The sequence below is a fragment of the Leiobunum rupestre genome, chromosome 7 (assembly GCF_980474605.1).
Source record: "Leiobunum rupestre chromosome 7, qqLeiRupe1.1.hap1, whole genome shotgun sequence".
In the NCBI taxonomy this organism is placed as follows: Eukaryota; Metazoa; Arthropoda; class Arachnida; order Opiliones; family Sclerosomatidae; genus Leiobunum; species Leiobunum rupestre.
This window is the reverse complement of record NC_143390.1, coordinates 61274654-61292808: the sequence shown is the minus strand read 5'-3', so window position 1 is coordinate 61292808 and position 18155 is coordinate 61274654. Positions and strand designations below refer to the sequence as shown.

General features: G+C 41.9%; 1 protein-coding gene across 1 annotated transcript; it reads right to left on the bottom strand.

Annotated features, from left to right (window-relative positions):
- Window positions 1-554: 554 nt before the first annotated feature.
- LOC149937622 (uncharacterized protein F54H12.2-like) lies at window positions 555-14439 on the bottom strand. The gene is made up of 3 exons (XM_090153876.1): window positions 13557-14439; window positions 798-872; window positions 555-736 (listed from the first exon to the last, which is right to left on the bottom strand). The coding sequence occupies exons 1-3, from the start codon at window positions 14437-14439 to the stop codon at window positions 555-557; spliced, it is 1140 nt and encodes a 379-aa protein (XP_090010002.1).
- Window positions 14440-18155: the final 3716 nt, after the last annotated feature.

Below are 18155 nucleotides of genomic sequence, written 5' to 3'. Positions count from 1 at the left end.
GAGGGCAATAAATTAGAAATTCGCCATAGCCAGGCCACCGGTCACACTTGCTTGACCAAAAATTCTGGTTCCTCATTTGCAAAATCGCTGACCCTATACGGAAGAAGAGACATTCACGACGTCCTGCGGTTATTGAGGGAAGTGACTCAACGCTACGACGAAATTCGTAAATTACAATGACTCAAGAAGCCCCTCTCGTGTTAAGTACCAGGTTTCGACCTGAAAACTATTATTCGATTACTAAAATTATCTCTCGGACTTCCAAAAGATACAAATGTAAAACTTTAGAATTAAAGTGCGAGTTCAAAAACTTGGACGATCTCAACCACGCGCGAATAGAAACCCAATTAAACGAAATTTTCCAATCCTTATTAAACGAAATTAGCGATGAAAATCAGGGTTATAGTCGTATCAGAATAGCGGTCAGTTCGGACGAACTCGAAGAGCCCATTAATTTCCAATTTATGAACCTAAACGAGTTGACGGCCGATAGAATTTTAAGCGGTATCGAGCAGGTAGCCCAGTCCCATAAGATTTTATACTTTCAAGCCCCCCTAAAATTCAACATAATTCTTCTGCAAGACACCAATATGAGTGGTAGTCAAAAAAGTATTCGTAACAGGACTATAGAGTGCTTTGATAATTACATTGAACAGGGCAATACCTTTATTCCAATTCGCAATTCTGATAATCTGTGTTTTGCGAGGGCGGTAGCGGTAGGACAGTGTCTCGCTGACTACCAAGAATTAAAAAATAAAGGCCAATCCAAAAATTTTAATAGCTATGATCTAAAGTACATTCGTAATGTCTACCATCCAAAACAAAAAAAGCGGCCTTAGCGTTACACAGATTATCAAAAGTTCCCCCAGGTCCTGTTGAAATAAAAGACATTCCTAAATTCCAAAATGTCTTGCCAGATTATCAAATTATCTTACTCGATTCCGATTCCAATTTTGACCCCATTTATTTAGGCCACTTTCAACCCAAAAAATATTTCTCCTTAAATTAGGAAACCACGTTCACGTAGTGAGGTCTTACGCCGCCATGTTCGGGGGAATAGGGTACTGTCCATTTTGTTTGAAAGTTTTTGTGAGTAGCAAAGTAAAAAAGCAGCACAATTGCTGTAAGCGGTGTCTCGACACGAATGTTTCCCATACCGAAGCTAGTCAACGTTGCGCCAACTGCTTTAGATATTTTGCGGGGAATACGTGCTTCCAAAAGCATATAGAATTAGGGACGTGCGACAAACTCAAACGTTGCCTAACTTGCGGGAAAGAGTTTGAAGGGGACCACGTATGCGATTTGAAATGTCATTACTGCAAAATTGAACACCCGAAAAATGCGTGTTTTGTTCAACCTATCACGTTACCGGAAAATTCCACCAGAATCCTTTACTTTGATTTTGAAACTTTAGTCGACAATGACGAGATTAAGCCCGTTCTGCTAATTACCGCTATGCAAGACTGTCCGACGTTTTTAGATTACTTATTGGAGAGTCAGGTCGTTGCAAAAAAGGGTAAGACTAAATATTCAAAGGTCGAACCAGTTTTTAAAAACATTACGTGCATTTCGCATTTTGGATCTGGATTTGACAGTTTACTCGTATTAAAAGGAGTTCTGGCCCGGTCAATAATCCCCGAAGTTATCTTTAAAGGCTGCAAACTTCTCGCGATGTTTCTTTCCAAACACAATATAAGATTTATAGATAGCTTTTCTTATTTTCCAGCCCCTCTCAGAAGCTTCTCCAAAACCTTTAATTTAAGCGAAAGCAAGGGATTTTTCCCGTATTCCTTCTTAAAAAAGACACCTTAGACTATATCGGCGTCGTACCGGAAAAATCCTTTTTCGAAGTAGATAAATTCACCCCCGACCAATTGGCAAATTTCGAAACTTGGTACGACGCCCAAAAATTTACCGTTTTTGATTTAAAAGAAGTGTTGACAAAGTACGCCATTGATGACGTCAAGCTATTACTGAGGGGTTTTGACCGGTTCAGAAATCTTTTTAGAGAAAAGGTCAATTTCGACATTTTGGCGGGAAAAAGCGGGACTCTACCGGGAGCTTTAACCGATTTATTTTTGAGCCGGTATCTGAAACCAAATACCATAGCTATTATCCCGCCAGCAGGGTACAGGGGCAAGCATTCCGTTAAAGCTCTCAGATGGGCGGCTTACTTGGAGCAAAAAATGCACGTAAAGTTTCAAACGGCGCGATCGTTGGAGGGAGAAAAGTTTTTAGCTCCTTACCACCCCGACATTTACAGCGCTGACCCTTTAATAACTGGGGAATTTTTCGGGTGTTTCTGGCACGGGTGCCCCAATCACACTGACCATAATGGGAACAATTACGAACTTAAAGAATCTAATATCAATAATTACTTAAAAACTCTCGACAAAATCGAGTTTTATCGTCAAAATTACCCCAAAGCGCGTTTAATTACCATATGGGAATGTGAATGGGACACTTTTTTAAAAGAAAACCCCGAAATAAATTCTTTTTGCGACGAGCTGGCTTTCTCCGATCCGATCAATTCGCGAAGCGCTCTGAGGGGCGGGCGCGTTGAAAACTTTTTACTGTATATTGAATCCACCCCCGAGAGGCCGATTAAATTTTACGATTTTAACAGTATGTACCCCTCTGTCTCCATGTCCAAAAATTACCGCTACCCCAAAGGGCTCCCCGAAATCTTAACTAGCAACCTTAATAACGAACCCGATTTCTATTTCGGGCTAATCAAAGCGACTCTTCTCCCACCCCAAGATCTATATCTCCCCGTCTTGGGCTCTCTGATTGGCGATAAATTAATGTTTACGCTATGCAGAACGTGCGCCCTCTAAAATCTAGCCGACTGTCGTCATACCGAGGCGGAACGCGCGATTACGGATACGTACACTAACCCCGAGTTTTATTTATCCCTTCAATATAATTATAAAGTTTTACAAATTCACGAAGTGCAGCATTATCGCGAAACTTTCGACTCCGATTCACCCCTATTTGACGATTACGTCAGAGATTTTTACAAAATGAAAACCCAATACGCTGGTTTTCCTAAAAACGTTGACTCCTTAGAAGAAAAACAAAAATATTTAAACGACTTTTGGGAACAGGACGGGATAAAAATAGGCCTAGAAGAGGTTAGCTCTAACCCGGCTCTCAAAGCGCTTGGCAAGCTTTCCCTTAACCAGCTTTGGGGGCGTCACCTAATTCAATTACGTCAAAATAATAGTTCTTTTATAAATTCCTACGCCGACTTGGTTAAAATTTTAACTGATAAAACGAAAGAGCTGACAGATTTAAAACTCCTAGAAAACGGAATGGCTCTCGTAACGACCAAAGATCACGAAGACCACGTCCCGGCTTATCGTAAAGGTTCCCCAACTGTGGGCATTTTCGTCGCCTCTTATGGGCGTATTAAATTATATAATCTTATGGCTAAAATAGGGCCTAATTTGGCCTATGGCGATACGGACAGTTGTATTCTGATACACGATAAGAAATTAGATTTAACTTTATCAAGCAGCTTGGGCGGACTTACGGATGAATATCCTAATGACCCCATTAAAGCTTTTACCACGATAGCCCCCAAGGGTTACTCTATCTTGTTCAAATCGGGCAAAGTTTTAACCAAGATAAAAGGCGTCACTCTTACTTAAAAAAATCAGACCATCTTAAACTTTGACACGATAAAGCAGTTGGCGCTCGAGAACCGCGAATTAAAATACCGAGTCGAGATTCCCTTTAACGTGAAAAGACAAAAAACGGGCACTTGTATCTCAGACAAGCCGAAAAACTAGTGGGATTTACGTCGACGAAACGTATATTTTTCAAAGACGGTACTTTTATTCCCTACGGATATTCATGTCTCTCACTCGCCTAAAATTTCAAACCCCCTGTACCTTTCTTTTGGCTGGCCCCAGTAAGTCGGGAAAAAGTCACTGGACGTTTAATCTCTTGAAAAATAAAAATTTAATGTTCGACAATCCACCCCAAAAAAATTTATATTGCTACAATCTTTGGAACGATCAATTTGACGAATTAAAAACCCTCGCCCCCGAAATTGAATTCCATAAAGGGCTCTTTAGTGAAAAACCCGAAGATTTGTTTGACAAAAGACAAAACAACCTCTTGGTGCTAGACGACCTTTCGAGCGAGTGCTTAGACAACGCGCTGGTAACTGAACCTTTTCGCGTGTGTTCGCATCATCTGAATCTGAGTATTGTATTCTTATGCCAGAACGTCTTTGGTCAGGGCAGATTTTCGCGCGACATTTCGCTTAACGCCTCATTTATAGTCCTGTTCCGAAGCCCCCGTGATCCATCACAAATAAAACATTTAAGTCGTCAGATTTTTCCGCATAACCCTAATTTTCTGAGCAACGTTTATAATTTATAAGCCCTATTCTAACGTGGTTGTTGACCTGCAACAAAAAACTCCCGAATTTCTAAAAGTTAGAACGCAATGCCTCATGGAAGAAGGACCGATGCTAGTACTTACCGAAAATTAATTTTTCATTTTTGGTAGAGGAAAATGTATATTATTGTAATAATCAGAATATATAACAAAGTGTTTATTCGAATTTTACGTCATTCTGTAAAATGCCTTTGCCCAGGTCAATTATAGAAAGCCGCCCGTATCTAACTTTATTGAAAAAGGCTTCCCCAAATCAAAGACGATTTTTACTTAAGAACGCCACGCGAGATCAGGTTGGCTCAATCGCGAATATCTGTCATAATATTTGCCGCGGAGCTTTACCCGTTGGCGAGAATAAACGACGGCAATTACAACGATATAAAAAATCTATTAGAAAACTAGGTCAAAGAGATCTCAGTGATCGTTATCGACGAAGAATTCTAGTCTCGCAAACGGGTGGTTTTTGGGGAGCGATTCTCGATTCGCTCATTCCGCCAATCTTGGGTCGTATAATTAATCCGGCGCGATGAAGAAATTTGTCTTGCTACCCGCGGATAGCTATTTATCCGATACCGAAAAATTGCTAAATTTAATACAAGAACACATGAATAGTATTCTTAACAAATCCGTTCGAGACGGTAGTGAAGAAGAAAAACTACGAGAATATCTGGCAATGTTGGCGCGGTATCTCAGAATTAAAGACTACGACGGCGCTCCAGCCGTTCAAATAAAACCGCCCCCTTTACCTCCTTCTTCGAGTACGTTAGCGCCGATACAGTTAGCACACGTTGCGATCTACCAGCCTCACGCTGTACCTAACGTTTCATTCGGTAACCCGCCGCTCGCCTCGCCAAGTGTTTTTTCGCCTCCCCAAACGCCAAATCAGCTCCATCAACTATTCGCCGCGCCGCCCGTACAACAGGTGCAAAGAGCCGTACAGCAACCTCTCCGCCAACTGGAAATGGCTATTAACAGCCCCCTCCCAGCATCACCGATAAATCCTGGAATTTCTACACCATGGCAGAGTGTCTCCGGCATTTCTGGGTTGGACGAAAGTCAATCACCCGATTACGCCCATAAAACTTTAATTTCAGCCCCACCGCATCTCGTGACGTCACGAAATATTCCATTCAAGCCTGACTTTGCGAGTACTCCAGGCTACCAAAAGGGGAAATGGAGGAAAGGCGCTAGCAACGTTTTCACTTCGCCCGCTCGAGCTGAGCTACGTAAATCTCGAAGCGAAACGAGTCTCGATGAATATCGCACGCCAACTTTCAAAGACAGCAGTTACAAGCCCTCGGAATCCACCCTTCGTAACACGACCGAACCTGTTTCCTTGCCTTTCGTAGGACCGCTCTTGACAAGAAAGGAATTGCCAACCCGCCAAGGTCGCAAAGAAAGACGCCGGGCGTATTCTAAAGATCGTGAAATTAACGATTGGGAAATTAATGAATGGGAAAATTAATGTTTTTTTGTAAAACCATGTTTATTAAACACTATTGATTACAAAATCTGTTTTCGTGATTAAATAAATGTACACACAACGCCAATAGCGAAATTACTTCGTTCATATATATTTCAATATTATACATTTTTAAAATTTTCTTAAAGCTTAATCCAGCAGACCTATTTAACAGAAACGAAGCAACGTGCAAACCGCAAGTTTCTTGGTTCATATCTTGAATTATATTTTTATTATAAAACCATTTCTGAGCTAAATGATCCAATTTAAAACCGTAGACATCAAAATGTTGACCGAAAGAACAAAAAAAAATCTCCCACGCGTTGTCCTTTCTTATTTTTAGCACTGACGATGATTCCTATACAATGACTTCCCGGCATGAATGAGTCTTGTACATTGGCCACCAAACAAAAGGGCTTTTTTTGGACAATCTTTGGAAAATATGCCCAGGAAAAAAGGTTTGGTTCTCGGGTCGCATTTTAAAAAGGCGTCCAATTGAAAAGTATTTATGGCAAAACCCTTTGAATTTTTTCGGGGTAAAATGACCCCAATATTTTCTCGTTATTCTTGTCTTTGATATGGTAGAGTGGGCGGGGTTTATTGATCACCTTCGATATGGTGAAAACCTCTTTACTCCAATATCCTTTAAATCCCTTACGAAATACTTTGCTGGTTTTTGATATGCGCACGTGATCGCCAATCTTGAATTTCGGTTCCTCTCGTTTCGCTTTCTTTCCAAATAGTTTTTGCCAAACAAGATGCTCATTGGCTAAGGTTACTTCGCTAGGTCTAAATCCCGTCGTGTGATGAACGCTGTCGTTATAGGACTTTACAATTTTTGGTAGTTCATTTATAAATTTTTTTCTTTACTTTTGGTAAGAAATCTGTAAATTTTATTTTTAAGCGTCCTATTCACTCTCTCGCATACGCTGCTTTTTTATCGCCGTAACAAACGAAATGCTTAATCCCCTGGTCCTTGAAATAGCGTTGCACGGTACGATTTAAAAATTCAGAGCCTTGATCAGTATTAATTTTCAAAGGCTTACGTTGTTAGTGGATTTTTTTGAAAGCCGCTAATATATCGCTCGCTCTCTTGTTTTTCACGGGAATAGCGAATAAATATCGGGACAGAATATCGATATTAGTAAGAATATAATTAAATTTATTAATATTTTTTAATTCGTTTAACTCGATTAAATCAGCCTGGTGTTCTTCGTTCAAGCTCGTGACATAAGTCCTATTTCTAGGAAAATTAAATTTTCTATCTTTGTGCAACGTATAGGCGTCTTGGGTCAGCGTCCAATCTTTAATTTTTTTCTTGGAAATAGAGGGTAATTGTTCGGATAAACGTTTTAGACCTCCCAGACTTCCGGGATTTTCTGGGTCAAAATAAATAGATTCTATATTCATGTCTTGACAGTTCAAAGTGTGCGACATTATTAAATGAAAGACCAGCAAAGTTTACATTTTTATACATTATAATGGAAATTTTTAATACATCAGCTCTGATAAAATTTCTGATTCATTTTGCATGATATTATGATATAAATTTTCTACCCCCAGTTTATTGTCGGGAAAGTTGACGTAAAATGCCTTAATTACTTTGTCATAGTTCATAAGGGGTATCGCCATCTTGACACTTTTTTCGAGTCTTTCGCAGAAATGTGACGCGATCGGTTTGCAACTAATGTGATGGGCCAATTGATTATGGCAGGGCAGGTTTGGGCATGCCTCGGTTAACGTAAATAATACACTTTTTAATTCGTCTAAAATAGACATTTTCATTCCTTCAAAAGCGTCTTTTCGGTCAGTTATTTCTTTATCGAGACTCGTACGGATAATCTTCAAACGGTCCCAGGCTTCTTTATCGAGGGCAACCCCGTTGGCGGAGGAATACACAACGTCGTAATTTGAATTAGACCCGCGAATATAGACGCGAATATCAATAATTCTTCCACGCTGACAGAAGAATCCTTCCAACTTGACATTGTCCGACAACCAGCTATGAAAACGTAAAGCTTCTGTAGTGGTTTTGAAAAATCTTTCAATTTCTTGTTCATAGTTCCAGAGATTCTTCCACACTTTTACGCTAAAATTGACATATTTTCTATGTCCTTGACGGTTAATTAAAATTTCAGGCTCCGCGAGATTCGCCGATAAAAAAATGTCGAGTTGGTTGGAGAGAAAATGGGGGCGTGTCATTCTCAAACAAAAGCTCGCGTCGAACTAATCGAATAGAAACAGGGTGGCTCATTTTATTCGATACTATATATCACCTTTCTGTCCCGGGTAATTAAAATCTCGTTATCAAATTCAAAGTACATTATACACACGACATTAGTCGGTAGGGGGTCTTTCAATTGAACATCTAAACGTAGAGACCCCTGTCGAGGAATACTCGTATGATCAGCCGAAGCATTCTGGTCCGGCGACATATCGAAAGTAAAGATCGTGTACCCCTCCTTAAAATGGACCGACTGAATAACGTGGAAACTGAATAACGCGCATCCTGATTTACGTGGAAAAGTTAGTAAAACCTGAATAACGTGGAAACTGAATAGCGTGGAAATGTTTCCCCTTGTCGTTGTTAGAAGTCGCCACTGACTGAATTATAAAGGCGTCGTTTTCCATTTAAACAAGTTGGGCAAAATCGTACAAATAGTTTCACTTGCTGATTTATTTAGTGAAACATTTATTATTGCTTCTTCTCTTTTCTCGAAATTGTTTTTATTTTATAAAAATAGGGCCTAATTATGCATTAAGCTAGAATGGGAATATAGCCCCAGGGCGGTAATCGCTCAATGGTGGCTGTTGTTTCAATATTGCACAGAAAAGAATTACGATTTTGTATAAAAGGGTGGCAATTTTTGGGCGGCAAAAGTATAAAGACGGCCCTGACTATAGTTTTAAAACAATAATAAATAAATTATATTAAATAGTCAGATTTTCTATAACGAAATTTTCTTAAAAAAGGTTAATTAACTAAGAAATAAAAATTAAATATTATTCTTATATCAATTGTCTAAGAACGAGTGACACTATCTTTAGAAAAGTAAATTTTAGACTAGAAATGAAGTTTATGAGTGGAACAATTTTTACCAAAGAAAATTGCGTTATAGCCAAAAACGTTTCTTTATTCACTATATGAGGTAAAATTTATGAAGTCGCAGATTTTCTTAATGAAATTTGAAGAATTATAGTAAAGTTGCACTTGGAAAATCCACGACTTGAGTTTTGGTCTACAAGTGAGCGGAAGTGATCTGCGAATGACCGGAAGTGGAAGTTTGTCTTCCCCTTATAGATGATTAGGGAAAAAAGGAAAAGTTTTCTTCCGTTAACGATTTTAACAGGCTACTTTGCACATATTGAAACGTTGAATTTATTAGAACTAAATTGAAGTGGTCGTTTTTACATAAGAGGTTTATTTAAGGTTTATATCTGGGACGAAAAGTTCGAGGTCGGAAGTTATAGCGTCGTGGCTGGACGGCAACGGCTGCAGATGGAAAGGGAACGATTTGCGGCGGTTGCGGCTCGACGGGAACGGTTGACGGAGGCGGCGGATCGACGGGAATGGCTGGCGGCGGCCGGACGGGAACGGTTGACGGAGGCGGCGGATCGACGGGAACGGAGGCGGCGGATCGACGGGAACGGTTGACGGAGGCGGCGGATCGACGGGAACGGTTGACGGAGGCGGCGGATTGACGGGAACGGTTGACGGAGGCGGCGGATTGACGGGAATGGCTGGCGGTGGCCGAACGGCGGCGGTTGGGGATCGACGGGAATGGCTGGCGGCGGCCAGACGGGAACGGTTGACGGAGGCGGCGGATCGACGGGAATGGCTGGCGGCGGCCGGACGGGAAAGGCTGGCGGCGTCCGAACTCGTTGTAGAAGCGGTTTATTAGACTTGGAGTCGGACTCGTTCTCCCTCCCAAATATTTTTTTTTTTATAAATCTGATCCGGAATTTGAGGAATGAGTTAAGGTTAATAGAAACCTTTTCTAAGTGGTTTTATTGCAGTGTACGTTTATACATAAGAGGTTTATTTAAGGTTTATAGGAAGTTATAGCGTCATGGCTGGCGGCGGCTGGATGGCATCAGCTGGTGTAGGCTGCTGCCGGACGGGGTTTGCTGGCGGTGGTTAAAATTAACCTTTAACCTAAGAATTAAATATAATTTATACAGATCATAGAATCAATTTAATACACAATCTAAATCATTAGATATGAAAAATTTTAAAAAGTGTTTATAGTGATATTTTATTAAATTCAATATTTATTCTTCTGCTACGCAGTTTTCGAAGAAATACTCTGACACTTCATTTGGGAATTATTCACAGTTTCCTTCACATGGTTTCAAACAAGTGAAACAAATCCAGTCCTAACAATTATCGCACTTTAAACCTTCATCGTTCTTTTTCCTCTTACTATAAAGTAAATCACATGTAGCGCATCTTTTACCACTCTTAAATTTAAGTTTTATTCTTAAAAATTTTATCTCTCGTTTTCTCTAGCTTTATTTTTCGGTGGCAAAAAAAAAGAAAAAGCAGCATGCTGTTAATCCCCCCTCCCCTCACACGCCCTTGGCAGAGGTGGGTGGAGTCGACCGTAAACATTTTCATCCATTAAACATTAATACCATATTTTTAGGATATACTTAAAAGGGATTTCTCTACCCGCTGGTTAAACGTAGTTAGCGGTGATTCTTCAGCCCCTCCAACCGACTCCCAGATATCAGTTGCGATATCTGATCTGAGGATAAAAAAAAATCAGATCGATATCTGATTTTCTGATTTTAAAACAAGGTTAGGATGAAGTGCTAAAAAATAACTTCATCAAAATTATAATTTTTAATTTGGTTTCCATAGGATATAATGCTAAAAATATTAGTCAGTTAACGGGGAAATTTAACCTGAATGAGCAGATCAGTTGACCGTTGGAAGCGCTATCCCCTCTCATCCGAACCCCTTAAACACGTTTAAAAAAATACGCATTCTTATAATTTTGGATCCGATTGACTTTTAAATTCAACCATATTGACATGCGCCAAAGCTTATAGAGCCTACACGAATTTTCTTCGTAGTTTGGATTGGATTTGAGATAGGGGTCTCATTAAAATGCCCTACGCCAGCATCAACTAGCCCGGACAGGTAACAACCCTAGCATGGGTAGTAGTACCCTACTACTGATGGTCTCACTTTCGACGCAAGCCATTCAACGGACCAAAGTCGCAGCAATGGCTTGACCAGTTTACAATTCGCGTACAGCTGTGGGATAGAGAGTGGATGCTATAGCAACTCCAGCCGACACCCTACCTACATAGATAGAGAGCCATACCCTTCAACAAGGGCTCCTAAAGGGGAACGACTGGCACACAGCGGTACACATAACTTGGCACAGCTGGCAACAGAGTTCCGGGTGTGACCCAAAAGACCAGGAAACCGGGCAACAGCTCCTCATACGGAGACCCGCCACCCCTCAGCAGGTTACCCAAACTTCCGAGGCGGCCGGTTTGACCAGATCCTCAGTTTCCAGCCCCTACCAATCTTAGTCGGAGGTAGAGATAGGATCATGATATCACGGCTTACTTATCTCAGTGCACCACCGCCCTTATGGTTTACAAGAGCCGTCCCTCGCCTCACCCGTAAAGCCAGCTATTATTGCACACCGTGACCCGTTAAGGGCCATTGTTTGGGAGGGAGAACGAGTACGACTCAGAGTCTAATAAACCGCTTCTACAACGAGTTCTGATGCCGCAGCCAGCCATTTCCGTCCACCCGCAGCCGCCGTTAGCCGTTCCCTTACGACCATGGGAAACATTTCCACGCTGTTCAGTTTCCACGATATTCAGTTTTCACGCTGTTCAGTGTCCACGTTATTCCTCAAATTCCTGATCACATTTATAAAAAAAAATATTTGGGAGGGAGAACGAGTCCGACTCCGAGTCTAATAAACCGATTCTACAACGAGTTCGGACGCAGCCAACCGTTCCTGTCCATCCGCAGCCGTAGCCAGCCATTTCCGTTCACCCGCAGCCGCCGTTAGCAGTTCCATTACGAACAGGGGAAACATTCCACGTTATTCAGTTTCCACGTTATTCCTCAAATTCCTGATCACATTTATATAAAAAATATATTTGGGAGGGAGAACGAGTCCGACTCCGAGTCTAATAAACCGATTCTACAACGAGTTCGGACGCCGCCAGCCTTTACCGTCCGGCCGCCGCCAGCCATTCCCGTCGATCCGCCGCCTCCGTCAACCGTTCCCATCTGGCCGCCGCCAGCCATTCCCGTCGATCCCCAACCGCCGCCGTTCGGCCACCGCCAGCCATTCCCGTCAATCCGCCGCCTCCGTCAACCGTTTCCGTCTGGCCGCCGCCAGCCATTCCCGTCGATCCCCAACCGCCGCCGTTCGGCCACCGCCAGCCATTCCCGTCAATCCGCCGCCTCCGTCAACCGTTCCCGTCCGGCCGCCGCCAGCCATTCCCGTCGATCCGCCGCCTCCGTCAACCGTTCCCGTCTGGCCGCCGCCAGCCATTCCCGTCGATCCCCAACCGCCGCCGTTCGACCACCGCCAGCCATTCCCGTCGATCCGCCGCCTCCGTCAACCGTTCCCGTCGAGCCGCAACCGCCGCAAATCGTTCCCTTTCCATCTGCAGCCGTTGCCGTCCAGCCACGACGCTATAACTTCCGACCTCGAACTTTTCGTCCCAGATATAAACCTTAAATAAACCTCTTATGTAAAAACGACCACTTCAATTTAGTTCTAATAAATTCAACGTTTCAATATGTGCAAAGTAGCCTGTTAAAATCGTTAACGGAAGAAAACTTTTCCTTTTTTCCCTAATCATCTATAAGGGGAAGACAAACTTCCACTTCCGGTCATTCGCAGATCACTTCCGCTCACTTGTAGACCAAAACTCAAGTCGTGGATTTTCCAAGTGCAACTTTACTATAATTCTTCAAATTTCATTAAGAAAATCTGCGACTTCATAAATTTTACCTCATATAGTGAATAAAGAAACGTTTTTGGCTATAACGCAATTTTCTTTGGTAAAAATTGTTCCACTCATAAACTTCATTTCTAGTCTAAAATTTACTTTTCTAAAGATAGTGTCACTCGTTCTTAGACAATTGATATAAGAATAATATTTAATTTATATTTCTTAGTTAATTAACCTTTTTTTAAGAAAATTTCGTTATAGAAAATCTGACTATTTAATATAATTTATTTATTGTTGTTTTAAAACTATAGTCAGGGCCGTCTTTATACTTTTGCCGCCCAAAAATTTGCCACCCTTTTATACAAAATCGTAATTCTTTTCTGTGCAATATTGAAACAACAGCCACCATTGAGCGATAACCGCCCTGGGGCTATATTCCCATTCTAGCTTAATGCATAATTAGGCCCTATTTTTATCAAATAAAAACAATTTCGAGAAAAGAGAAGAAGCAATAATAAATGTTTCACTAAATAAATCAGCAAGTGAAACTATTTGTACGATTTTGCCCAACTTGTTTAAATGGAAAACGACGCCTTTAAAATTCAGTCAGTGGCGACTTCTAACAACGACAAGGGGAAACATTTCCACGCTATTCAGTTTCCACGCTATTCAGTTTCCACGTTATTCAGTTTCCACGTTATTCAGCCCCCCCCCCCCTTAAAATTCGCAAAATTTTGATAATTACCCCTATCTTCGGAAGCTATGCCCATTGACTCGAATAAAGACTGAAATGGTAAACAGTAATTTGAATTTGCATAATCCATTTGAAAGCCGTCAGGAGGGTATCTATCCGGTCCGACTGACAAAGATAAGTTGGTGATATTTAAATGCTCAAATTTCAAGCTATTTGTGGTCAATGACCCGTTGAAAGCTTCTTCTTTGACAAAAACTACAACTGCCCTTTTTGGTATTCTCCCGAGTATTACGTTATCGCGATTTATGTTTTTCAGACCCTGAGCGATAGAAAAACTTTTCATAATTGTTTGCGTAATGGGATAAATCGCTGGTATTCCGCTTTCTAGCATCCTAGCGTGGGCTAAACTTATCTGCGGAGCCACCTTGACTTTAGTAACGTATAAATACGCCTGTTCTAAAATTAGCTTATAATCTTTTCCCTGCTCTAAAGCTATTATACAAGTTAAACGAGGGCTTCTTACTAAGCGGAATCTTACGGGTAGTTGATTGACAATAAACTTATTCATGTGACAAATATCGAGGGGTAAATGGCCCATTAACTCAAACGTGGTCGATTCTTTCGTTCGCGCGCATCTCTTCAGCATTCCGTTACGATCATTGTTAAAAGCAGGTTCCCACATGTCTTGCGGGTTACAGGTTAAGTTAATATAATACATTCCATTCTCCAGTTGCGTTTTCTTAGCGTCTTCACCAAAATTCAGCCATTTAGCCAAGTACGCGTTATACGCCGAAAGATTATTTGTAGATTGTACAGACGTGTCGCCCAAATACGCGTCGATTTGCGAAAAAAGAGTTCCAATAAGATTATTCGTGACCCCGACTTTCACTTCAGTGGCTGGTACGTCTGTACCATCGAAATGCACGAGTTTCATTTTTAGTCTGAGCATAGTTTTGGATAAATCAATGTATAAGTCATCAGATGCCGGAATAAAAAATTCGAGAGGGCCATTGTCGGTTAAGTTATTCGTGGGTAGATATCGTATTTCGGTTGTAGCTAATATGTTGGTATTTAACACGGGTCGTTCGAAAAAGTCTAACGAACTTAGCATGCCTTCTCGAAGCGCCATTGTTTCTTATCCCAAAAAATCGTCTTTCGTCCTTGATTTTTTCGTTTTCTTTTTCCGTTGTCTAGGAGGCGCGCGTCTCTTACGAGTTCCACTGCCTGACTGGGGCTTACTCATTCTGTCAGCGGCTTTATGTAACAAATTGCTTCCGGCTAATCGTAAATTGTTGCGGATAGCCAATTGCGGATCTACACCGGATTCCAAATCCCCGAACATACGCTTTCCGAGACCTAGCGCTTCGCTGCGTAAAGGTATTACCATCGGTGTAATATATCTCATTAATTTCTTAAATATTCCATCCAAACCACGCCCTCTCTGGTAAACGGGGCCGGCAAACACTCGTCCCCCATATTGAGACTTATAGTAACGGAAATAACTGTCACTCTCTGACATCTTTCTTGAAATGAAGTCAAACGACCGTCTTCCCCGCGTTAAATATCAAATTTTCTCCAAAATCAGTTTTTAAGTCTATCTCGATCAACTCTAGCTCTCTTGCTTTAACCGGGTAATAGTCTATTTTGTCGTATATAATAGAATTATTACTAGGCTGATCATTGCTCGCTAACGGTATAATTTTCATGAGAGGAGCGAAAGTATCTCCGGTATACTGGGGGTATATTAAATTCGAATATAGATAAAGCGTACTCGCGCCTCTAGATAAATCGGCCGGATAAGTACTGTCGTGACCAACCAGGTCAAAATCGAAATCCGTAAATCCTAATAATTCGCCTAAGCCTTTCTTACTCGATTTGAAGAAAATAGTCACAGCCCCGTGATCAGCTCCTACATGGATTGTGCCATTGGGGTTTATACCGAAATGAACAAGGTTTCTCACGTGATCAGGGATAGTGTTTGACATGGCGTCTAATATTGCTTGAATACTTAAATAAGTTCCAATCGGAATATTACAGTCAACTTCTACGTTGCGTGTAAAAGTCATATCGCGTAGATGATTTTCTTTGATTTCAATATAATTTAGATGATTTAAAATTATGCTCCTCGTATAGGGGGTTACCGGTTTTGACGGCTGATATACCCCCGATTGATATCCCGTGTCATCCTTGCTCTCGAAACATAACAGTTCTTTCAAAGGTCCGTCAGGAATAAATAATTCGAAATTGGTCTTCTTTTTCTTGGTCGGGTCGGCCGGATTATGTATTGTCGGATCGTAAATCCAATAAAGTCCATCGGGTTTTTCCCAGATTTTGAACGAAATGTAGGCGTCCAGTCCATTTTCCCTTATTCCTTCGTTAATAGCGCGTACAACTTTTTTAACCAGACTATATTTGATGACAAATCCAGCAGTGTCTTTTTCGGCTTCCAATTTAGCGACTTTTAATGAGATTTTATAAATGTAAGGTATTTTTTTATTATAGTCAGGCGCCACCGTTTTTAATTGAAAATTATTAGTTTTATCCGTGATATTTTCCCAGTTGGGAGGCAAAATTACTTCCGACACGCCAACAACAAATTTGTCCGGTAGTGTTATAGAACGACCCAAGTTTACTTTAAAGTTTGACTGAGTATTCACCGGATAGAGGTCGCTAGAGGCGTTACTCGGTAGAGTTACGTAAAAGTCGTCCATTTTTATAAAAAGAATGACGGTCTCTTATTTGGAGGGGATTCGAACTCGTGACTATTTTAATTTGCTATTTACAAAGTTGTTCGTCCTACCAAGTAAGCTACCGTCATCCCTACTCGAGATTCGTTTCGTTTCCTACAGATTCTCCTTTCATGAAAGGGCAAAGCGGTATCTTTTCCAAGTGTCGAATGAGGACTACGCTTTTCCAATCGGTTATGACTAGCGGACAGAAGGCGCACTTGACCGATACACTGTCTGGTAACGAATAAAACCCTTGCGCGGCCAAGTCTGATTTATTTACACCTGGTACCTTCCAATTAACGAAACTCATTAATTGTTTTTTTTTCGAAAGAAATTTTAAAGGAATATCGTGGCTATTTAACGCAGCCATTTTTCTTTCGAAATTTACGTATACAACGAAATCGTCCCGAATAAAAATCTAGAGTTTCCTATAACAGCGTACTGGGTAACCTAGCAACGGCGCATTCCTCGATAAACACCTGCTCAATCAATCAAACCTGTCACCACTTTAACAATGGAAAACGGGGAGTACTGACCCCTTTTCGCGCCAAAACACCGAATAATTTCGCGCCAGCCAATCAGCGCGCAGTAACCACGTGCTCCCCGCGCCGCGTAGTTACCGCGCCAGCCAATCAGCGCGCGCCACTCTGCGGAGGTCAATGACCCCCCGCGCCACCTGCCGGAAGGGGGGAGGAAGCGGGGACTTCCGGTGCCGACCCCACGTGTACCTCTACATTGAAAACTGGCAAAGATGGTGGTACATCCTACTTCCTACCGCTTATGGTCACACCTTTGACGAAATCCACTAAACCCAGCAGGAAGTGCGACAATGGGACGACCAACCCCTTACTTCGCACATAGCATTGGGAATAAGAGCGGATACCAAGGTAATTCCCGCCGACACCTTACCTACGAAGGTATTAAGCCATATCCATAAGAAAGAGCTCCTAAATTGCAACTGCTGGCACACAGTGGAACACGTAACCCAGCACACCTTGAACTGTACACCCTGTTTTGCCCTAAAGGACCGGGAAACAAGTCATTGCGCCTCATACGGAGACCAGCCGCCTCAAAGCAGGCTATCCAGTACTCCGAGGCAACCAGTTTACCTGGACCCTCACCGTTAAACTGATCTGAAGCATATTTTCCAGCTCATACCTGACAGAAGTGTGAGGTGGAGATTTCACCATTTTATCAGAGCTTACATATCCCAGCGCACCAAAGCCCTTATGGGTTACCAGAGCTGAACCCCAACTCTCCGGTTAAGCCACCAGTTACTGCACACTACAACCCATAAAAACCTGTCGAGGTTAACGGTAATAGATAGTGTGGGGAGCTGTTGGCTCGCGTGGCATGAAGGGCTTGCCACAACCCTCCTACGCATTGTTACCCAGCCACCTGGATTAATGGCTTTAAAAGTCGTTTGATGACTTAAGCCCAAGGTGGTGCCTTGGGTATAAGCATAACTGATTCTTTATTTATTTATTTATTTAGGGCCCCAGTGTTAAGTCAACATAAAAGTCAACGACCGCCAGTGTTAAGTCAACGCGAAAGTGACTTACCGTTAGGGTTGAGTCAACATGGAAGTGACTGACTGCCAGTGTTGATTCAAAGCGGAAGTAACCAACCGCCATTGTTAAGTCAACGTGGAATTACCTTCCGGCCAATATTGAGTCAACTTGGAAGTGACCGACCGCCAGTGTTGAGTTAACGCGGAATTCACCGACTGCCAGTTAAAGTTGGAGTGACTAACTGCTATTGTTGGGTCAACGTGGAAATGCCTTACACCCAGGGTTGAGGCAACGTGGAAGTGACGGCCGCCAGTGTTCAATCAACGCGGAAATGACTACCCACCAGTGTTGCGTCAACGCGGAAGTGACCGACAGCCACTGTTGCTTCAACGTGGAAGTGACCGACTACC